This window comes from Salmo salar, chromosome ssa04 (genome assembly GCF_905237065.1).
Source record: "Salmo salar chromosome ssa04, Ssal_v3.1, whole genome shotgun sequence".
NCBI classification, from domain to species: Eukaryota; Metazoa; Chordata; class Actinopteri; order Salmoniformes; family Salmonidae; genus Salmo; species Salmo salar.
In genome coordinates this window covers 60394221-60418134 of record NC_059445.1, presented here as the reverse complement: position 1 = coordinate 60418134, position 23914 = coordinate 60394221, and the positions used below count along the sequence as shown (strand labels likewise).

The window sequence follows — 23914 nt, the reverse complement described above, 5'->3', positions numbered from 1 at the left end:
ACTTCTGCACTACTCTAACCCTGGAATCCTCAACCTGCCTCTCTCGCACAGGATATTTCTGATCCCCAACCCCATGGGCACCCATAAAATTAACACATACCACTACTTTCCCCAATGATACACATTCCTTTGTCTTATGCCCTTCTACACACTTCTCACACCTAGGAACCTCCCTCCTACACACTGCTGCCACATGCCCATAAGCTTGACACCTGTAACAACATAATGTATTCGGCACAAAAGCTCGTACATGATAACTTATATATCCTAACATCACTTTGTCGGGCAAAGACTCAACATCAAAACTCAAAAGAACAGACAATGACTCTTCTGTTTCATCACTCATGCCACCCTGTCTGCGTTGTACCAAACGACGAGCATCACAAACACCGGGAATCTTCCCCTTTAGTTGGTCAACTTTTACATTTACCGCTACCCCAGTAATCACTCCTTTCAATGGGGCCCTTTTCTTGAGAACAAAACAATTCACATTTCTTGCCCCCATTCGTTTAACGCGGAGCGCCTTGTCCCTCTGACCAGCAGAAACACAAACAAGTATTACAAGACCAGTTCTGGTAACCCTCACCGATTCCACAGCACCCAACTCTGTTTTCACCCATCCTGAAACCACAAATGCCAAAAGGCAAGGGTCGTGTGGTTAGAAGGCAGAATGCCATCTACCCTTTCACCAATGTACCTTACAGCCTTCCCCGTAGCTCAGTTGGTAGAGCATGGTGTTTGCAACGCCAGGGTTGTGGGTTCGATTCCCACGGGGGGCCAAGTACAAAAAGAAGAAAAAAAAATTGTATGAAATGTATGCATTCACTACTGTAAGTCGCTCTGGATAAGAGCGTCTGCTAAATGACTAAAATGTAAATGTAAGGTCAAACCATGATAATACTAAAGAAGATTGCAGTTGTACTAAAATGTTTATTCGTTTAATTAAAGGGATGTCGGTGATGTTATCAGGATCTTCTCAGGTAAATTATTTTTTGGAGATGCTCTATTTTATTTACTACCTTAAAAAGGTTCTTCATCGTTTTAAAAAAATATACTTTGCCACACTCAATATGGCGGCTCTCTGGCTCTTACCGGAAGGAAGGTTGACGAATGCCTTGTCAATTATTTCGCGGGAAAGTTACAGAGGTTCTACTGTGCTCTGGTACGTATAGTTTAATACTACTAAATATAAGTAATCTACTTGAATTAACTGCTTTAGTCATAAGTAAAGCATAATTATAGTTATAACCGCAATTCCTGACATTATTTGAATATCAATGAGCTTGAGTGGCAACGTAGCATGAGCGTAAATACTGTCAGCTATCGTTTACGATAGTATTGTGACCAGTTTCATACGAGTTAGTTGTAACAAAGGAAACACTTAATCAACAGTTAATGGATGCGCGACCTTTGTCAATTTTGTCACACCTAATTGTCTTTGCAAAGTACAGACGTCAAACAGTGATGCAAATCTCTGTTGCTCGAACTTCCACATTATCGTTCTACTCATCGTGGGGTTTCTCAAGTTTCGATCACCTACTGCAGATGATAGTCACGCCCCTAGCTGTCTGCGACCATACATACTGTATATATGACCAAACTAGCTGAACACTGCTTACTTTTACTCTTTACTTGTACAGACTAGACATGGGGAAAATAACAGAGAAACTACTGCTGGAGAAATGCACTCCAAAAAACACCAATCTGGAACAAGTAAAAGCACTAAAGTAAGTAAAGGCTGGTTCCTCTGTAGACTTGGGAATGTTATCAAACTAGGAGTGGAGAATGGCTTTGTCACAGCATAATGTATGTCTGAAGACCATGTTAAGTCTGTTTTAATGGATATGTATTTTGTCTCAATCCTATGGGAACAGTTTTGAGGAAGAGCAGAACTACTTGAATACCTTGTTAGAGAAATTGTTATTTAGGCCAAGCATGTCTATTTTACCATTTTATCTGGTGTTGCTAGTACTGACCCAGTGCTTCCCCATAAAGTCTCTCCAAGCTCGGTCTGAAGAGCAGTGACCTGCCTGTCCCCCTGCTTTCTCGCCTTCACTGTCTGGAACAGTTGGACCTGTCTGGGAACAGACTTCAGGAGATGCCCTCTGGGCTCTTCCTGCCCTCCCTACGCTCTCTGGACCTGACCAACAATGAGATGGAAGATGTCACCACTCTGGACACACTGACCACCCTGGAGGATCTGAGGATGGAGGACAACCTCTACATCACTGTGAGGATCCACCGCTCTGTTTGTTTCTCCTTTAATTCTGCCTTCAGTCACTGTTGCTCTCATTGTTATTGTATGATGTTTTTCTCTCATAGAGTTGTAACTCTCAAGCTCTTTCTTTGTTTACCCGCTGGTTTACCAATTCTGTCATTTCTGTCACCTTTTCAGTACGCTATTTGTCAGTCATTCTCATATATCTCCATTTGACTAACAATGACTGCCCATTGGAACGCATTGCTAATGCTTGTGTCTCGCAGGTCAATGACATCTACAAGCTGATGATCCTCCTGCCCAAGTTGAGGTTTTACAATGGGAAGGATATCAGCACTACAGCCAACCACATACGCTATGTCAACAGTGAGAACCTCAGGAAGAGGGTATGAGCCACTGTATTCAAATTAACTTTATAATAGTTTGCCATTTACCTGCTATTCTCTTAGAAACTAACTGATAAAAATAGTAATTACCTAATAACGGTTTGTGTCTTTCATCAAACAAGCACTGTTATGCATAATTTGCTACAAAGTAGTGACCAATTCTGTTGAATGCTTTGGTTTCTAGGTGTTAGCGCTGTGGGAGACCAGCTTTTCACTCCCTGACCACCGAACAGCAGAGAAACTAGCCATTGTGGAGAGGGATTTTGTCAATGCGGTGCGTCTTAAGGTGAAATATGGCCCCAGCTCTCTGACTGGCTACATAAAATGGAGGGTAAGTTTTAACTGCTTATTACATTTCTCTTTTCCTTATAAGGACAATGATTTGATTTTATCGGGGTACAACTGGAGCCATGTATATTCTCTCACTGGTTTCTGACATTGCCGTTGAGGTTTCTGACATTGTCTCATTGGTTTCTGACATTCTATCACTGGCTTCTAGGTGGAGATGATAGCTAAAGAACACCTTCGCTCTTTGACCGAGCCAAATGACGAGTACAGAGATACAGAGGAGCCTGCTGATACAAAGGAGAACTGTGTAAGGATTCAATACTCATTACTATAAGCATCCTGCTCTGAATTATTTTCATAGAGTTTATGTTCAAAGGGTTGTTATTATTTAAGCAGGTCATGTTCCAAATGCTGTGTTTGGATCATAAATATTTGTAATAGATGGTAAATAGATCAAGTTTATGGACAAATCTTTTACAAAACTTTTAGATTAATTGTGTACCTTTCCTTTATGATAAGATAGATTTTCCCCATGTTTTCAGAGTTTTCCTTTCCCAGCCAAGAGGAAGCGTTCCGCCTCGACTGTCGAATGCGATGTAACCCTACACCCTCAGAAAATAGCCAGAGCGAGTGTTCAAGCCGAGGACAGCCCACGCCGGTCAAGCCGTCTGCAAAGCATCCCTCATAAGGCAGAGCGGCACATCAGCACCATGCCAAGGACCCATAAGGCAGCACAGATCCCAGCCACCCCCACTAGGGACCAGTCCAAACTCCTGGTGATCCCCAGGAACTCCCTGAGAGAGAAGCAACATCAGTCCAAAGAAGACATGCCACTGGCCAAACAGACTCGCAAGTCAGCCAGGCAACATTGGTCCACAGAGGTCAACGAGACGCCTGGGAAAGTAATCTGCACCAAGTCTCAGGTATGATTTTCTAGTCTTGGTTTGTTTTTGGTATAGCACATACTAGTACTACGCTTAGCTGGAGACTTGATGGTTGCTCATCATGTGGCCATTAGCTTCTCATTGATTAACACAGGAACTCACACATTAATACATCCCCCACCCTGTCCACTCTACCCCCCTTATCCTCTCCTCCATCTCCCCTAGCATTCATCACAGGAGCCAGTGAGTCTACAGCCCCTTCACGTTCTGCAGTGTCACAGTAAACAGGACAGCCCTGATGACTTTAGCACCCAGCTTTGGGCCTGTTCCTTCCAGCCCCTGCTAGACTACTATGGAGGTGAGTACTGTCCTGTCCTTCAATGGGATCTCAAATCAAATTTTATTTTTCAAATGCGCCGAATACAACCTTACAGTGAAACGCTTACTTACAAGCCCTTAACCAACAGTGCTTTAAGAAGTTAAGGGGAAAAAAGTGTGAAGTGAAAAATGGATAAGTTAAAAAATAGAAAATAAAAGTAACAAATAATTAAACAGCAGCAGTAAAATAACAAGCGAGGCTATATACAAGGGGTACCGGTACAGAGTCAATGTGTGGGGGCACCGGGTAGTTGAGGTAATTTAGGTAATAATATGTACATGTAGGTGGAGTTATTATAGTGACGAACCAAATCGTCTGGGTAGCCATTTGATTAGCTGTTCAGGAGTCTTATGGCTTGGGGGTAGAAGCTGTTAAGAAACCTTTTGGACCTAGACTTGGCGAATCGGTACCGCTTCCTGTGTGGTAGCAGAGAGAACAGTCTATGACTAGGGTGGCTGGAGTCTGACAATTTTTAGGGCCTTCTTCTGACACCGCCTGGTATAGAGGTCCTGGAAGGCAGGAAGCTTGGCCCCAGGGATGTACTGGGCCGTACGCACTACCCTCTGTAGTGCCTTGTGGTTGGAGGCCGAGCAGTTGCCATACCAGGCAGTGATGCAACAAGTCAGGATGCTCTCGATGGTGCAGCTGTAGAACCTTTTGAGGATCTGAGGACCCATGCCAAATCTTTTCAGTCTCCTGAGGGGGAATAGGCATTGTCGTGCCCTCTTCATGACTGTCTGAATGTGTTTTGGAGGGGGGTGGTTATAAGCAAATTGAGAGTATAAATTGGAATAACATGCAATCATGATAAGCTCCACAGAAACGGTGTTAAAAATAATCTGCTCTAGCAAACCCTGTGTTCTTCTCCCTGTCATGTTGTAGATGTGAATGGTGCGACTCGTATTGTGGCAACGTGTGGAGGAGAGTCTGTGTGCCTGATCGACTGTGAGACGGGACTGGTTATGAAGAAGTATAAGGTCCCTGGTGAGGTCAGTACTGCTTCTGCGCATGTACCATTTTTCCTGATAGGGCCATTTAGCTTGGTAGAAAACATCATACCGTGTTCTTGTTTATCCTGCACATTCCATGTTAGAAAACAAAATAAATGGTGAATTAATTGGGATTAAAATGTTAATTTATGATTCCACCCCTCAGGAGTTCTTCTCTCTGGCATGGTCAACTGTGCTGATGTCACGGAAGGGCAACGTTGGCATGCGGCCCTGCAGTATCTTGGCGGCGGGGGGGAAGCGAGGCTTGGTGAAACTGCTTCACCCCAGAGCCAACATGGCATATGGAGAGTTCAGAGCCAGCCGCAAAGCCCTCTCCATCCTCTGCTTCAGTCCCCGCCAGGGCAACTTGCTCTTCAGTGAGTGGCCACTTCCTGTTTATCTTCTACACAGATCAAAAATATAAACTCAACATGCAACAATTTCAAAGATTTGATTGAGTTACAGTTCATATAAGGAAATCAGTCAATTGAAATAAATTCATTAGGCCATAATCTTTGATGTCACATGACTGGGAATACAGATTTGCATCTGTTGATCACAGATACCTAAAAAAAAAGAAAAAAAAAAGGTAGGAGCGTGGATCAGAAAACCAGTCAGTATCTGGGGTGACCACCATTTTCCTCATGCAGTGTGACACATCTCCTTCACATAGAGTTGATCAGGCTGTTGATTGTGTCCTGTGGAATGTTATCCCACTCCTCTTCAATGGCTGTACGAAAATGCTGGACATTGGCGGGAACTGGAACACGCTGTTGTACTCATCGATCCAGAGCATCCCAAACATTTGCAATGGGTGACATGTCTGGTGAATATGCAGTCAATGGAAGAACCTGGAAATGTTCAGCTTCCAGGAATTGTGTACAGATCCTTGTGACATGGGGCGTGCATTATCATGCTGAAACATTAGCTGATAGCATAGGATTAATGGCACGTTAATGGGCCTCAGGATCGATAAAATTCAATTGTGTTCGTAGCTTATGCCTGCCTGGATCATAACCCCACTCTGTTCACAACGTTGACATCAGCAAACAGCACAGTGCCATACACTGTCTGCCGTCTGTCCGGTACAGTTGAAACCAGGATTCATCCGTGAAGAGCACACTTCTCCAGCGTGCCAGTGGCAATTGAAAGTCAGGATTTGCCCACTGAAGTCTGTTTTGAAGCGAAACTGCAGTCAGGTCAAGACCCTGGTGAGGATGACTAGCACGTAGATGAGCTTCCCTGAGACAGTTTCTGGGTGGTCTCAGACAATCCCACAGTTGAAGTAACCGGATGTGGAGGTCCTGGGCTGGCGTGGTTACACGTGGTCTGCGGTTGTGAGGCCGGTTGGACGTACTGCCAAAATCTATGAAACATAGTTGGTGGCGGCTTATGGTAAAGTAATGAACATTCAATTCTCTGTTAACAGCTGTGGTAGACATTCCAGCAGTCAGCATGCCAATTGCACGCTCCCTCAAACTTGAGACATCTGTGGCATTGTGTTGTGACAAAACTGCACATTTTAGAACGGCCTTTTATTGTCCCCAGCACAAGGTGCACCTGTGAAATGACCATGCGGTTTAATATGCTTCTTGACATGCCACACCTGTCAGGTGGCTGGATTAATTTGGCAAAGGAGAAATGCTTCGCAACAGGGATGTAAACAAATCTGAGAGAAATACGCTTTTTGTGCATATTGAACTTTTCTGGGGTCTTTTATTTCAGCTCATGGAACATGGGACCAACACTTTACATGTTGTTTATATTTTTGTTCAGTGTATTTTATTTTGTTGTCTCATAAGCTTAGTTGGTTGGAGCATAACATCATGGTTGTAGGTTGTATGCTCCCTCGTTCAAACTTAAAATTTCTTTCCCCCAGCTGGGTCGTACGATAAAAAGATATTAATGTGGGACATTGGCGGAGTGGACAGCAAGTACAATTTCAAAGTCACGTGAGTTCACTCTGACGGTGCTTTATATCAGTTTTTTGTTGATATTGTGGGCAAATGAATTTGGTTTGCAAGTATTGAGTGGAAATGTATCACAATGGTAACGAAGTGGTCACTTGTCCGTGTCATTATGCTCAGAGTATTTGATGTCTGTCGTCTCTGCCCTGGTGTTAACACATTTTATGGCCCAACAGTCAGCTGTTGGTTTTGGAGACCACCTCCACACCCCTGCACTTCTGCCTACCCCCTGCCACCCCAGACACACACCTCATCGCTGCCTGTGAGGAGGGGCTGCACAGCTACAACATCCAGCTCAACAAAGACCCCAAGAAAAGGTCAGGATCCGTAGTTTTTGTCTTTGTGTGCCTGCGTGGAGAGACATTGAAAGTTGGACTGCTGCCTGAGCGTCAACTCACGGTCTTCTTTTCCCTCTACAGGTCTGAGGAGATGGAGATCACATTCCCTGTGTATGAGAAGGACAAAGACCATGACTACCACACTATCGATGGCTTGGGATTCCTCACAAACGATGTCGTTGGTGAGTCAACTGCTCCTGTTTTGATCTGACACTGGCCCTGTTATTAGATTGTCTTTTATGACTTAGGCAGATTTTATTTGACTTGACTGGAATTCAATCAACTTTATAGATCCCTAGAAGGGGATATTGGGTTTGATGTAATTCGAATAAATCTAGCATGAGCCTGTCCAAGCGCTAACCCTGGAAATCATCCCTCCCCTTCTCGTTTCCCTCCGTCTCTCCTTTCCCTTTTTCCCTTTCCTCCTCCTCACTTTGTCCACATCTTTTCTATCCCTCTCAGCCTCTAAGAGCCACATGCAGGGCTCGATCTACCTGTGGAGCTGGAACGACACACGAGCCCAGCTGCCCAATAATAATAAGAAGAAGAAGAAGAAGAAGAAGGAGGTGGTATGTGCTGTGATCCTGGCAGAGCTGCAGTGGTCCAGCACAGACATCGCCTACCTGTCCCTCAGCACCTGCCCCAGTGAGTCACAGCATGTCACAACAACACGGCAACATGTCACAACAACAGCATGTCATAGCATGTTCCTGCATGTAACTCTTTCAGTCAAGACCATACTGTGTCAATGGCATTGATCGAACCCACAGTCTTAAAATTCTAATACAGACATAAAGGCACAATTGAAGGGATTACCCCCACAACCGTTGACTAAGAAAGAAGATGCAATAATGGTTTTGAGAAAACAATTTTTCTACAAAACAGTTTAATGTGAATGAGAGCGTATGTTTTTCTTTCCCAGGTAAAGGCTACGTGGTGTGTGGTGACGAAAGAGGGAGACTGTGGACATACCATGTAACAGACCTCCTCAAAGCCAACTTTAGGAGTGGCAAAGCAATTCCTGCCACAGAGGTACTTATTAGTGAAACGACTTATTACAATTATAGTTAACTTCTGACAAATTTTATTTTGGAGTATTCAGACCTTAAATGCGGTCTACTGTTGAGATTAATCAAATCAATGTTTATTTGTCACATGCGACGAATACAACAGGTGTAGACCTTACCGTGAAATGCTTACTTAAAAGCCTTTAACCAACAATGCAGTTCATGATATAGTTAAGAAAATATTTACTAAATAAACTAAAGTAAAAAGTAACACAAAATAACAATACCGAGGCTATATACAAGGGGTACCGGTACCGAGTCATTGTGCGGGGGTACAGGTTACTCAAGGTAATTATCCATGTCCTAGCCATCTGTTGTGTAGATCCAGCTATATGTCTCAATCTTAAATGAATGGGAAAGATGGTCACCATCTAACTTGAGCCATATTGAACCAAATATTGAGCCACTCCAGGGTTTCTGTTAACCAGTCAATTGTCCGGGAGAAGAAGAAAAAATCCCTTTGCGAAATAATAATGCTTTTTAGCCTATTAATTGATGGAAATACCAGTCGATGGGAAAAAGTTTTACTGGTCATGCTTATCGGTCTGTATGTTAATTTGCGTAATTTAGTGAAATGAAATAGTCACGTGTTTACAGTATATTCGTTATGTATATTATTTATCTCGTATACAGCATACAGAGAGCCTTTGAGCAGAAAATGTCTTAGTCAGTGCGAGAGCTGATGTTACAACATCTCAAATACCAAATGCATAGGCAACGGAAAGCAGGCTTCATCAGCGCGTCACACACCACCTTGCAATAAGATGGAGGCAATATGCATTTTGAAAACATATTTAATTGTTTAAAACCTGAAGGTTTCAATAGATATTACGAGGCATGTCTTACCTTGCTTCAAAATAGCCTAGCCAAAATCAGACCATATCTGTGGAGGCAATTGTTTTATCAACTTTCTTTCATTGTCCAGTAGCCAAAGGCACAAACTTTTTATTTCTTTGAATTTTTTGGGTGGTAGATCAGCTTTAATATTGCAGATTGATTGTAGCTTCCATCAATGTAATTGTCTGCATCATTTTCTATCCCCCATATATTTGTTGTATATACAGTACCAGTTAAACGTTTGGACACCTACTCATTCAAGGGTTTTTCTTTATTTGTACTACTTTCTACATTGTAGAATAATAGTGAAGACATCAAAACTATGAAATAACATATGGAATCATGTAGTACCCCAAAAAGTGTTAAACAAATCAAAATATATTTTATATTTGAGATTCTTCAAAGTAGCTACCCTTTGCCTTGACAGCTTAGTGCACTCTTGGCATTCTCTCAACCAGCTTCATTAGGAATGCTTTTCCAACAGTCTTGAAGGAGTTCCTACAAATGCTGAGCACTTGTTGGCTGCTTTTCCTTCACTCTGTGGTCCAACTCATCCCAAACCATCTCAATTGGGTTGAGGTCGGGTGATTGTGGAGGCCAGATGCAGCACTCCATCACTTTCCTTGGTCAAATAGCCCTTACACAGCCTGGAGGTGTGTTGGGTTATTGTCCTGTTGAAAAACAATTGATAGTCCCACAAAGCGCAAACCAAATGGGACGGCGTTTCGCTGCAGAATGCTGTGGTAGCCATACTGGTTAAGTGTGCCTTGAATTCTAAATAAATCACAGACAGTGTCACCAGCAAAGCACCATCACACCTCTTCCTCCATGCTTCACAGTGGGAAGCACATATGTGGAGATCATCCGTTCACCTACTCTGCGTCTCACAAAGACACGGCGGTTAGAACCAAAAATCTCACATTTGGACCAAAGGACAGATTTCCACCGGTCTCTCCATTGCTCGTGTTTCTTGGCCCAAGCAAGTCTCTTCTTATTGGTGTCCTTTAGTAGTGGGTTCTTTGCAGAAATTCGACCATGAAGGCCTGATTCATGCAGTCTTCTCTGAACAGTTGATGTTGAGATGTCTGTTACTTGAACTCTGTGAAGCATTTATTTGGGATGCAATCTGAGATGCAGTTAACTCTAATGAACTTATTCTCACATTCATACCTCACAGCAGAGGTAACTCTGGGTCTTCCTTTCCTGTGGCGGTCATCATGAGAGCCAGTTTCATCATAGCGCTTGATGGTTTTTGCGACTGCACTTGAAGAAACTTTCAAAGCTATTATTGCTATAATATGGACTTGGTCTTTTACCAAATAGGGCTATCTTCTATATACCCCCCTACCATGTCACAACAAAACTGATTGGCTCAAATGCGTTAAGAAGGAAAGAAATTCCACAAAATAACTTTTAACAAGGCAGGTGTGTTAATTGAAATGCATTCCAGGTGACTACCTCATGAAACTGGTTGAGAGAATGCCAAGAGTGTGCAAATCTATCGTCAAGGCAAAGGGTGGCTACTTTGAAGAATCTCAAATATAAAATATATGTTTATTTGTTTAACACTTTTTTGGTTAATACATGATTCCAAAGTGTTATTTCATAGTTTTGATGTCTTCACTGTTATTCTACAATGTAGAAAATAGTAAAAATAAAGAAAAGCCCTTGAATGAGTAGGTGTGTCCAAACTTTTGATTGGTACTGTATATATACATATCTTTAAAAAAATATATATTATCCTTTTATTATTTCCCACTAACCCTACCACCCCTCCCATAATTGGAATAAACTAATGAACAACAACACTTCGGCTTCTACTTCCAGCTTATACATACTAAATACATTTTACGGACACAATCTATTTTTACAATAGTTATATTTTGTTTGTTTTTAGTCCTGTCCTTCCTCTACCTCATCTATTTCTGATGTCCATCAAGTTTGATTTCTATTTGTCATATATTTTTAACCGTGCTGTTTTACAAAAGTTCTGAACCTATATACATTTTACATGAGGCATCTTGTGCCAAAGGCACAATCGTAGTCATATTAGCAACCCATGGTCATTGTTGCATATTAGATCTTCCCTCTTTCTAAATTTCTAATGGATATTTTCTTCTTGCCACATGAAACTACTGGAATGTGCTGTGCCGTTTTAACAACGTTGTTTTCCCGCGAATTGCGTTATGGAACAGACATTCGCGCATAACCTACTGCCTTGTTGCTGCTATTATAATGTGAAGAAATAATAGTTAATCAACATTTTAAGCTCAATGTTCTGATCTGTTCCATTAGACCCATTGCTTTTTAACGTTTGTTTTATGTAGCCTAGGTCTACTGGTTGTATGAATTTGGGATCTATCGTTCCACAACTGTCTCAGAATTCCATTTTGGAACTGGCTTTTTCTTTCTTGACAAGCTGACCAATAGAATAGGTAAACTTTTCTACTATGGGGGATAGTAGATTTACTTAGGCTAGTGATTTTGCTGTTCGTTACTTGTCTTGTTGGCTGAGGAAAAGTAAATGTGCACAGTTATTCTAACATCTTCAAAGTGCACCTCAGAATTTGTTAAGAAGGACATCGTTGCATCCTCGACTTGCGTGTTCTGTTAATAAGGATTACAATAATCCAGCCTTTCCCAAACTCGGCACTCGGGACCCCAAGGGGTGCACGTTTTGGTGTTTGCCCTAACACTACCACAGCTTATTCAAATGATCAAAGCTTGATGATTAGTTGATTATTTGAATCGGCTGTGTAGTGCTAGGGCAAAAACCAAAATGTGCACCTCTTGGGGTCCTGAGGACGGCGTTTGAGAAACCCTGCCATAATCTAAATGTGATTTCTGTCATTCTGAAAACCATGGGTGGATGCCCTAATCAGGTTACACACCCAATGCATATGGGTCCGGTAAATTTCACAAATGTCTGGTAAATTTAAAATGCTGCCGGGCAAATGTCCGGTGCCATATTTTCCTAATGGAAACCCTGAGCCACTCATGGTGGGTAATTGACAGGCTCTGCTATGGCACCCTTCATCTTTCCCACTAGTCTACAACTAGTCAGTCTTAAGTCATCATTTCTCACTGAAATGATATTCTGGGTGTTGTTTTCCATGTAATTAGACTACCTACTAATGAGCCGTTTGGGGCTTTGCAGATCCTGGCATGGCCGTTACCTGTGAGGAAAGGACAGAGCCCAGTGGAAGGTCCCGCTATCAACAGTGTGGCCATGGACCCTGAGCTCAGATACCTGGTGGCCCTCAGCGACAAGAACATGGCAGTGGTGTGGATAAGAACGGAGTCTTCCTGAGGACCAAACATAACTTCTCCCGGGTTAATTTTTTCACGTTCACTGGTGTAAATACTGAGTAGGTTTTACTAGTATCACTTCAACCTATCAAAACTGTCCTTTCAAGGCAGTGATGTTCAGTAAGGAAAGGAAGCTATTCAATGCTATTGGGAATTGGCTTTGGCTTGGACTTGGCCCCTTTCTGATTTTTGTTTGACTTCACTCTCTACTATTGACTTCTCATCTTACCACTCTGCTTAAACGTACCAGCCCTAATTTTAACTCCCCTCCTCGTCAGCATCTATTAGATGTAGTCTATTTTGATGCAGAGATTGGCACATGGCAAGATAAAGAACAATATATTAATTGTACTGAAGATTAATAAGAATATACATATACTGAAATTCATGTGATGCCTGTACAGATTGGATGTATTTGCATTTTTTACCTTAAAAAAAAAAGTATAAGTATAACTACTAATTGTACTTTTACTATTCAGTTAGATTATATGTCTGTGATTTTTGTTTTGTTTTCTGTAAAAAAAAAAAAAATCCCAAAATTATACATACAATATCAGTTTATCCACTGACATGGAAACTTATGATCAAAATGAAAAACGCAAATGGGTGTTTGAACTGTTTCAACCACAATGCATGATTGTACATGCAGATTATTACGGCCTTTTTGAGTGTTTGTGGATATGAGTTACATTAAGAACATCTGCCACATTAAATGGGATTGATGTCCTAAATTTCAATTGTGTAGTGTGTTTTGTATACGGCTGCAGCTATACAGGCAGCCCAATTCTTATCTTTTGCCACTAATTGGAGTTTTTACCAATAAGATCAGATATTTTGCTAATAATTTGGCACAAGATCAGAATTGAGCTGCCTGTGAAAACCAGCATAATGCTGCGTTGATAACCAAGTGGGAAGGTGGTAATTGCCGGTTGGGAAATTGGATGCATTCACATGCTTGGAACTCGTTGAGAAATGGTAAAAAAAACAAAAAAAACAAGCTGAGGCAACCATAAACTAAAAGTACAGCTATTGTGCTCGCAAATAAATTATAGTTTTCAAAAAGAACATGAATAGATTGCTTTTTATACATGTTTTATTGCATTTAACTGCCAGAAATGCTGTTATGAGGTATTTTCCTTAATATGTGACATCAGAGTTCAGCATGTGGGAGAAGTCGGAGCTCAGAGATGATAGATGAATTTCCCACAAGTAACTACCAGTTGGAGGACCGTCAATTAAATGTTTCCTATTTGTATGTGGTAAATACCACCTTCCCACTTGTAACTCCATTCTTGGTATACATACATAGGCCAACACTTTTGTAATTTCAGTGTATCTATTGTAGGGTGAAACCTAAATGTGTTCACTGGTGCATGAGCAATTTCTTTTAAGCACATTTCCCCTTGTGGTGAAATGTGCTTAACATATTGACCTCATTCAATGTATATCATCATGGTACACTAATTACATGGAGAGAAACAGGAAGTAGAGGCTCTTATTTTATTTTTCTTTATTTTGCTCAACTGGTCAACTTAATTTGTTGCATAATTCTTTACATGTGATTGGACTATGCCAAATAAATTCTGTGTATATATATATATATATATATATATATATATATATAAACCTGTTAATAAACATCCTTTGACATGGAAAAGAACATTGTGTGCTCTTCCTGCTCCTTCAGTAACGTTACCAGTAAATTGGGGGAGTGGAAATGCCCTATTCCCGCCTCTCGTCTCTGCGATTGGTTAAACCAACACGTCTTCTGACAAACACTGTTGCAGACTGGTCAATCTCTTCATATAAAGACCATTCTGTACTCTTCATGAGGCTGTAAGCGTGTCTTTGTGCAAAGGTGACCTAATATAATGGCCTGTTGAGACAGTAAATATTTTAAACAATCTCAGAACAGGACTCTGTTCTTGTAAATTGATTTTCAAAATGCGTCGCAGAGTGACAGGTACTGCGTTGGAGATGCTGGGCTGTGGTGGTACTATCACGAGCCCGAGGGTGAGCAGGCTTTTGCTTGCCCCCATCACGAAAACAATCATCCCCACCTCGACAGACAGCGAAAGATTTCGTTCTACATCTTCAATACAGGGATATACAGAACTGGCACGAGAGAGGTCCAAAACCGTTACGTCGTTTTACAACCAGTCTGCAATCGATGTCTCGGCAGAAAAGGTAAGGAAATTCTGTAAACCAAACTTGCCATTCTTGCACATGCAGTACTAAGCCGCAGCACTGGCCTTGAGAGCTAGCTAGATGACGTTAGGTAGCTCAGCTAACCATCGTAAATGGAACCGCTGAGTGTTTAGTGCTGTAACTAGCTAGCTACAGTAGCTGGTGAGAACATATATGGTTAGCTAGAATCGTTGGTAAGAACGTTTGTAACGTATGTATACACTCGTGCATTGCCTTGGGGTAGATATTCTGCTAGCTATAGTAGCAAGCAACTGTAACTACCACCGTGTGAAATAACAGCAAAAGTGCCAGACTTGCTTGCTTTATAGCCTAATTTAGGTATGATTAAAATTAAGATTTGTTAATTTAACTACCTAGTTAGTATCGTTTGTGATTTGTGGGAGTGAACAACACGGGTATAGACACAAGGGTCAATCCAAGGTCAGTAAATTAATTTAAACAGAAATTAGTCAGGAATGCGGACAGTACATTTTATGATAGGACTAGTAAACGAGAGGCGAACAAGGCAGTACCCTACTTTTTCAAGAGCTTACCAGATAATTTTATGTTTCAGTTTATCATTCACCAGATCATGAAACGACTGAGAGAATCAATAACATGGTCATGTGACTGCTGTATTTGTGTGTGACTGCAGCTAGCAACCTACATAGGAATAAAAACTCTATTTGACTAGGTGGTGGGACATGTGCAGGGCCTTCATTAACTCAAATAGTGCAACCATTGTGGTAACAATTACACATCCTTATGTAATTCATGTCCCAGACGTTATTTGGCTCAAGCTGCCCAGGGCCCACATTTTTTTAATCATGTTTACAAACTATTTTGGTCATTAGTTGAAGCTCATTATTAAAACAGTGACACTGCCTCCTCTCAAAGGATTCCCTTTGTCTTACTGGACTATGGAACATTTTCATAATAAAGTAAAACCTGAAAGATGGGTTAGAAGTAGCATAAGCCAATGTCATGCCACAGATCAAAATCAAATCAAGCTATATATATATGCAGCACATTTCAGACATGCAATGTATGTGCTTTACAGGAAAAAAGAATACTATGAGAATAGAACCTCATATTTACTACACAATAAACATAAGATAAAAAACAAAAGAATGACACAAGCTGAATTTGAGCAAAGATAAAAAGATTGCATTTTTATTTTATTTTTTTTAATATGTCCACAGTTTCTGCCCTCCTCAGGTTCTCTGGCAGGCTATTCCAGAGGCTGATAGTTAAAAGGACCTGAGTGACCTACTGGGTACATGTATTGCGGTGCACAATTGTGGATTGATTTAAAACCAATAGAAGAATATTGAAATTAATTCTGAAACTCACAGGCAGCCAGTGCAGAGACCTTTTAAAACTGGCATAATGTGTGATCTCTGCCTTGTCTTGGTCAGTACCCGTGCTGCAGGATTCTGTATGTTTTGGAGTTGACCAATGGCTTTCTTGGGTATACCAGACAGGAGAGCATTACAGTAGTAATAAAAGCATGGATGAGTCGCTCTGTATCAGCCTGAGAGAAACGGTCGCACCGTGGCAATGTTTCTCAGGTGGTAAAAAGCTATTTTGGTCACATTCCTAATGTGTGATTTAAAAATGTTGTTCAGAATTTTTTTAAATAACACCTAGATGTAATTAGTTGTGATTATCATCACACTGAAGGTGACTTGGTAAGGGTTTCTCTCTCTCTCTCAGTAACACACTGCAGTCAGTTACAGTTGAAGCTCACATCCACTACAAGACCATGGTGCTTACCTACGGAACATTAAGAGGAACTGCCCCTACCTACCTTCAGGCTATGCTCAAACCCTACAACCCAACCCGAGCACTCCGTTCTGCCATACCTCATGTCTCTTGGCCCTCCCACCCCTATGGGAGGGCATCTCCCGCTCAGCCCAGTCCAAGCTATTCTCTGTCCTGGCACCCCAATGGTGGAACCAACTTGCCCCTCAAGCTAGGACAGCAGACAACAATTGTGTACCCCCCCCCCCCCCCCCCCCATTCTAGTGCTGACTCTACTGACCGCTACGTTATTGAGGGAGAAATGTACTTTCTATGCCTGTGGTATGTGGTTGTTACCTCCTAGCTATCTTAAGATGAATGCACTAACTGTAAGTCCCTATGGATGACAGCGTCTGCTGAATGACTAAAATGGAAAAAAATTGATTGCTGACAGTCACATGCACTTCACATGCCAAAGGTAGAAAATGTTGTTGGGTAAACTCATTGTTCTTGGGAGATTGGGTTCTTGTGTCCGTTGTCTGTATCTAATGAAGTCACACTACAGAGTTGTCTGCTTGTGTCCACTAATATTGTAGGCCTGGTTAAGTGGATTTAAACAGTTTTTCTCCTCTCTCCGCAGGCCTCAGTCCGACTGACACCAGCCACCTTGCTCTACGCTGGGAAGTCTCCAGATGGACATCACATCCTGGTAACTGACCACTCTGTCCAGTCGTTGTAGCATATTTTATGATTATTTCTCATATTAGGCCTTATACATTCTTTGTGATTGATGACTACTTGATAATTGGTATATCTTTATACACACTTTAAAGTGGTCTATAGAGTAAACAATTTGTCCGACATCTGTCTTTTTACAGTATGCTGCTTTATGAATGTCATCTTGCGAGAAGGTTTACGTGTAGCACTCTATCACTGGAAATATCATTTGATAAGACTAGAGGTCGACCGATTATGATTTTTCAACGCCGTTACCGATTATTGGAGGGCCAAAAAAGCCGATGCCGATTAATCGGCCGTTTTTTACACTTTTTATTTTATTTGTGTGTGTGTGTGTGTGTGTGTGTGTAATAATGACAATTACAACAATACTGAATGAACAATTAACACTTCTTTTAACTTAATAAAATCAATTTAGTCTCAAATAAACAATGAAACATGTTCAATTTGGTTTAAATAATGCAAAACAAAGTGTTGGAGAAGAAAGTAAAAGTGCAATATGTGCCATGTAAAAAAGCTAACGTTTAAGTTCCTTTCTCAGAACATGAGAACATATGAAAGCTGGTGGTTCCTTTTTAACATGAGTCTTCAATATTCCCAGTTAAGTTTTAGGGTGTAGTTATTATAGGACTATTTCTCTCTATACCATTTGTATTTCATATACCTTTGACTATTGGATGTTCTTATAGGCACTTTAGTATTGCCAGCCTAATCTCGGGAGTTGATAGGCTTGAAGTCATAAACAGCGCTGTGCTTCAAGCATTGTGAAAAGCTGCTGGCAAATGGAGGAAAGTGTGTTTTTAATGAATGCTTACGAGCCTGCTGCTGCCTGCCACCGCTCAGACTGCTCTATCATATATCAAATCATAGACTTAATTATAATATAATAACACCCAGAAATACCAGCCGTAGGTCATTAATATTGGCAAATCCGGAAACTTTAATTTAGAAAACAAAACGTGTATTCTTTCAGTGAAATATGGAACCGTTCTGTATTTTATCTAACGGGTGGCAACCCCAAGTCTAAATATTGCTGTTACATTGCACAACATTCAATGTTATGTCATACTTAAGTTAAATTCTGGCAAATTAATTGCGGTCTTTTTTAGGAAGAAATGGACTTCACACAGTTCGCAACGAGCCAGGCGACTCAAACTGCTGCATATACCCTGACTCTGCTTGCACAGAACGCAAGAGAAGTGACACAATTTCAGGCACCGCATTAATTATATGCAATGCACGACAAGCTAGTTAAACTAGTAATATCATCAACCATGTGTAGTTAACTAGTGATTATGTTAAGATTGATAGTTTTTAATAAGATAAGTTTAGTGCTAGCTAGCAATTTACCATGGCTTCTTGCTGCTTGCACTCGAGTAACAGATGGTCAGCCTGCCACGCAGTTTCCTCGTGGATTGCAATATAATCGGTCATAATCGGCATCCAAAAAGGACGATTACCGATTTGTTATGAAAACTTGAAAACGGCCATTCCGATTATTCGGTCGACCTCTAGATAAGACTATACTACTCTAAATAACCTGGGTCATATCTGAAGATCGCTGATTTTTCTCTGGTGTAAAACTGGTTTGACTGGTGGTGAAGTTCAAAATTCAAGGGGATTCCTTTATTGGCCTAGTCATTGAGATCACTTTGCCTTGCACTGTATTGTACACGTTGTGTATGTGTCTCACCCTTTCATCCTGTGTCTGTAGAGCAGTGCCAAGTACCTGCACAAGGAGTTGCCTGTACGGATCGCCCACCGTATCAAGGGCTTCCGCAGCCTGCCCTTCATCATTGGCTGCAACCCCACCATCCTGCAAGTTGTGAGTTCCTTCTGTTTTATTAATTTTTTTCTCTCCCTTTCTCCCTCTTGATGTTGAGGTCTCTCTGGTGCTTCTCTCTTTGTCAACATGTCTGGTTTACCTTTATGGTGTAGTAACGCTCCTTTGCGATTTGCCAAATGTTTGGGACAAGCCTCTCGTTCCAATGATTGGGCATGTATGGGACAGGAGGGCGCCAGTAACAGCATTGAGTCAGTGCCAATGTGCCGATCAAAATAGTCTGAGTATACCACACATTAAGAATAGAACTGCTCTTTCCATGAGACTGACCAGGTGATCCCTCATTGATGTCACTTGTTAAATCCACTTCAATCAGTGTAGATGAAGTGGAGGAAACAGGTTAAAGAAGTATTTTTAAGCCTTGAGCAAGTTGAGACAGTTGAGACATGGAGTGTGTGTGTGTGTGTGTGTGTGCCATTCAGTGTGAATGGGCAAGACAAAATATTTAAGTGCCTTTGTACGCACCGGTTTGAGTGTCAAGAACTGCAACACTGCTGTGTTGTTTCACACTGAAGTTTACCATGTGTATCAAGAATGGTCCAACACCCAAAGGGCATCCAGCCAACTTGACACATTTGTGGGAAGCATTGACGTCAACATGGGCCACCACTCCTTTGGAATGCTTTCGACACCTTGTCGAATCCATGCCTGACACATTGAGGCTGTTCTGAGGGCAAGGGGGGGGGGGGGGGGGCAACTCAATATTAGGAAGGTGTCCCTAATGTTTGGTATACTCAGTGTAGACTGACCTTTGATTGAGAATACACTTGTTACAAAACACTAGAGCTGGGCGATGTGGACAAAAATCCATATCGCAATAAATTGCTAGAATTGATGCGATAACCTTAATGTTCTAACTCAGCAAAAAAAAGAAACATCCTCTCACTGTCAGCTGCGTTTATTTTCAGCAAATGTAACGTGTAAATATTTTATGAACCTAACAAGATTCAACAACTGAGACATAAACTGAACAAGTTCCACAGACATGTGACTAACAGAAATTGAATAATGTGTCCCTGAACTAAGGGGGGGTCAAAATCAAAAGTAACAGTCAGTATCTGGTGTGGCCACCAGCTGCAATAAGTACTGCAGTGCATCTCCTCCTCATGGACTGCACCAGATTTGCCAGTTCTTGCTGTGAGATGTTACCCCACTCTTCCACCAAGGCACCTGCAAGTTCCCAGACATTTATGGGGAATGGCCCTAGCCCTCACCCTACGATCCAACAGTTCCCAGACGTGCTCGATGGGATTGAGATCCGGGCTCTAAGGTGGCCATGGCAGAACACTGACATTCCTGTCTTGCAGGAAATCACGCACAGAACGAGCAGTATGGCTGGTGGCATTGTCATGCTGGAGGGTCATGTAAGCATGAGCCTGCAGAGTACCCCCCCGCTCCAGAGTACAGGCCTCGGTGTAACGCTCATTCCTTCGACGATAAACGCGAATCCAACCGTCACCCTTAGTGAGACAAAACCGCGACTCGTCAGTGAAGAGCACTTTTTGCCACTCCTGTCTGGTCCAGCGACGGTGGATTTGTGCCCATAGGTGGCGTTGTTGCCGGTGACGTGTGGTGAGGACCTGCCTTACAACAGGCCTACAAGCCCTCAGTCCAGCCTCTCTCAGCCTATTGCGGACAGTCTGAACACTGATGGAGGGATTGTGCGTTCCTGGTTTAACTCGGGCAGTTGTTGTTGCCATCCTGTACCTGTCCCGCAGGTGTGATGTTCCGCTGTACCGATCCAGTGCCGGTGTTACACGTGGTCTGCCACTGCGAGGACGATAAGATGTCTGTCCTGTCTCCTTGTAGCGCTGTCTTAGCCGTCTCACAGTACGGACATTGCAATTTATTGCCCTGGCCACATCTGCAGTCCTCATGCCTCCTTGCAGCATGCCTAAGGCATGTTCACGCAGATGAGCAGGGACCCTGGGCATCTTTCTTTTGGTGTTTTTCCGAGTCAGTAGAAAGGCCTCTTTAGTGTCCTAAGTTTTCATAACTGTGACTTTAATTGCCTCCCGTCTGTAAGCTGTTAGTGTCTTAACGACAGTTCCACAGGTGCATGTTCATTAATTGTTTATGGTTCATTGAACAAGCATGGGAAACAATGTTTAAGCCCTTTACAATGAAGATCTGTGAAGTTATTTGGATTTTTACGAATTATCTTTGGAAGACGGTCCTGAAAAAGGGACGTTTCTTTTTTTTGCTGAGTTTATTTATAGTTATAACATTAATGTGCACCACAGTTTTTGTTACTATCCTTTAAACTACTGCTACTTGTTTGCTGGTTGTAGCCATCAATTGTCTTATTAACAATCACCCATATTGGCAAACTATTTCATTTCGAACTTATTTTCTAGTATAGGCTACTTATTTTAATGAACGATGTTGGCAAAATTCCTGAAATGTATGGTCGGTGTCGATCAATTTTCGTTTATTTTCCCGGCTCTGCATAACACCCTGCTAGCATTTATTTGCTAAGCTGCATCTCTTGGCTTCCTATATTTTGTGAAATGGGCTTCTTAATAAAAAAACATGCGCTATCGCACACGCAGAGAGAATTATTTTATGTAGAGGTGCTGACTAATGGCGAATAAGCTATAAAAATAGAGTTGCACACTGTGTGCGTGTTGAAGTCGGACGTTCACATACACTTTAGCCAAATACATTTAAACTCAGTTTTTCACAATTCCTGACACGTAATCCAAGTAAAAATTCCCTGTCTTAGGGCAGTTAGGATCACCACTTTAATTTAAGAATGTGAAGTGTCAGAATAATAGAGAATTATTTGTTTAGGCTTTTATTTATTTATTTCATCACATTCCCAATGGGTCAGAAGTTTACATACACTCAATTAGTATTTGGTAGCATTGCCTTTAAATTGTTTAACTTGGGTCAAACGTTTCAGGTAGCCTTCCACAAGCTTCCCACAATAAGTTGTGTGAATTTTGGCCCATTCCTCCTGAAAGAGCTGGTGTAACTGGGTCTGGTTTATAGGCCTCCTTGCTCGCACACTTTTTCAGTTCTGCCCACAAATGTTCTATAGGATTGAGGTCAGGGCTTTTTGATGGCCACTCAATACCTTGACTTTGTTGTCCTTAAGCCATTTTGCCACAACTTTGGAAGTATGTTTGGAGTCATTGTCCATTTGGAAGACCCATTTGCGACCAAGCTTTAACTTCCTGACTGATGTCTTGATGTTTCAATATATCCACATAATTTTAATATCTCATGATGCAATCTATTTTACGAAGTGCACCAGTCCCTCCTGCAGCAACGCACCCCCACAACATGATGCTGCCACCCCTGTGCTTCATGGTTGGGATGGTGTTCTTCGGCTTGCAAGCATCCCCCTTTTTCCTCCAAACATAACGATAGTCATAATGGCCAAACAGTTCTATTTTTGTTTCACCAGACCAGAGAAAAATTCTCCAATAAGTACGATCTTTGTCCCCATCAGCAGTTGCAAACCGTAGTCTGGATTTTTAATTGCGGTTTTGGAGCAGTGGCTTCTTCCTTGCTGAGTGGCCTTTCAGGTTCTGTCGATAGGACTCGTTTTACTGTGGATATAGATAATTTTGTACCTGTTTCCTCCAGCATCTTCACAAGGTCCTTTGCTGTTGTTCTGGGATTGATTTGCACTTTTCGCACCAAAGTACGTTAATCTCTAGGAGACAGAACACGTCTCCTTCCTGAGCAGTGGGACGGCTGCGTGGTCCCATGGTGTTTATACTTGCGTACTATTGTTTGTATAGATGAATGTGGTACCTTCAGGCGTTTGGCAATTGCTCCCAAGGATGAACCAGACTTGTGGAAGTCTACAATTTTATTTTTCTGAGGTCTTGGCTGATTTCTTTTGATTTTCCCATGATGTCAAGCAAAGAGGCACTAAGTTTGAAGGTAGATCTTGAAATACTTCCACAGATACACCTCCAATTGACTCAAATGATGTCAATTAGCCTATCGGAAGCTTCTAAAGCCATGACATAATTTTCTGGAATTTTCCAAGCTGTGTGAAGGCACAGTCAACATGGTGTAATGTTAACTTCTGACCCACTGGAATTGTGATTAAGTGAAATAGTCTGTCTCTAAACAATTGTTGGAAAAATGACTTGTCATGCAGAATGTAGATGTCCTAACCGACTTGCCAAAACTATAGTTTGTTAATAAGAAATTTGTGGAGTGGTTGAAACACTTAGGTTGGAGTCATAAAAACTAGTTTATGTAAACTTCTTACGTATGTATGTGTATTTGTATAATAATTTTTTACAATTAATTTATTGCGTAAATCACTATTTTTATTATGTAACAAACAGAGGCCCCTCACTCAATGCCTATGGAACTGTAATCAATTCGATTAAGTCATTAGTCTATCAGCATACAAAGTTTTGGCTTGAGAACTAAAAGTTATTCTATAGAGCTAGAGTTGATGGGCCATCTGTGACATTGGAGGTTTTCCTTTGTTCTCTGGCTGCCTTGTGCAGTGTTAAGCTTTTTCTTCTCCTCCCTCTGTCCCCTCCTCCCTTCCCATGGCCTATTTACCTCATCTAAGCGTCTTTAAACTGGATGAACTTTTACCTAGATTTTTCTCCCACAGCACCGAGGTGCTTTTGTGCTAATGAAATGGTGCCTGGAATGTGTCGTAAAGAAGCATGTATTTTCTCAGAATATTCTCTTTCCAACTAATAAATAAGAATAGCAAACAATTGTGTGGGGAATTTCATATTAGTAGTTTCGACACCCT

At 41.6% G+C, this 23914-nt stretch overlaps 2 protein-coding genes across 2 annotated transcripts in view; both read left to right on the top strand.

The window, feature by feature from the left end:
• The first annotated feature begins 1074 nt into the window (after positions 1-1074).
• Positions 1075-13399, top strand: lrwd1 (leucine-rich repeats and WD repeat domain containing 1). Its single transcript, XM_014197165.2, has 16 exons — positions 1075-1162; positions 1641-1727; positions 1996-2230; positions 2485-2604; positions 2789-2935; positions 3104-3199; positions 3435-3815; positions 4002-4134; positions 5038-5144; positions 5311-5521; positions 7024-7096; positions 7288-7428; positions 7531-7631; positions 7912-8094; positions 8372-8481; positions 12511-13399. Exons 2-16 carry the CDS (start codon positions 1648-1650, stop codon positions 12661-12663), a joined length of 2271 nt encoding a protein of 756 aa, XP_014052640.2. The 5' UTR covers positions 1075-1162; positions 1641-1647; the 3' UTR covers positions 12664-13399.
• A 1048-nt stretch (positions 13400-14447) lies between these two features.
• bckdk (branched chain ketoacid dehydrogenase kinase) overlaps positions 14448-23914 on the top strand; it is a 39682-nt gene continuing 30215 nt past the window's right edge. The window contains exons 1-3 of the mRNA XM_014197166.2: positions 14448-14849; positions 17233-17301; positions 19045-19155. Of these exons, the coding sequence (XP_014052641.1) occupies positions 14607-14849; positions 17233-17301; positions 19045-19155 (423 nt within the window). The 5' untranslated portion in view covers positions 14448-14606. The remainder of the gene's footprint in view (positions 14850-17232; positions 17302-19044; positions 19156-23914) is intronic.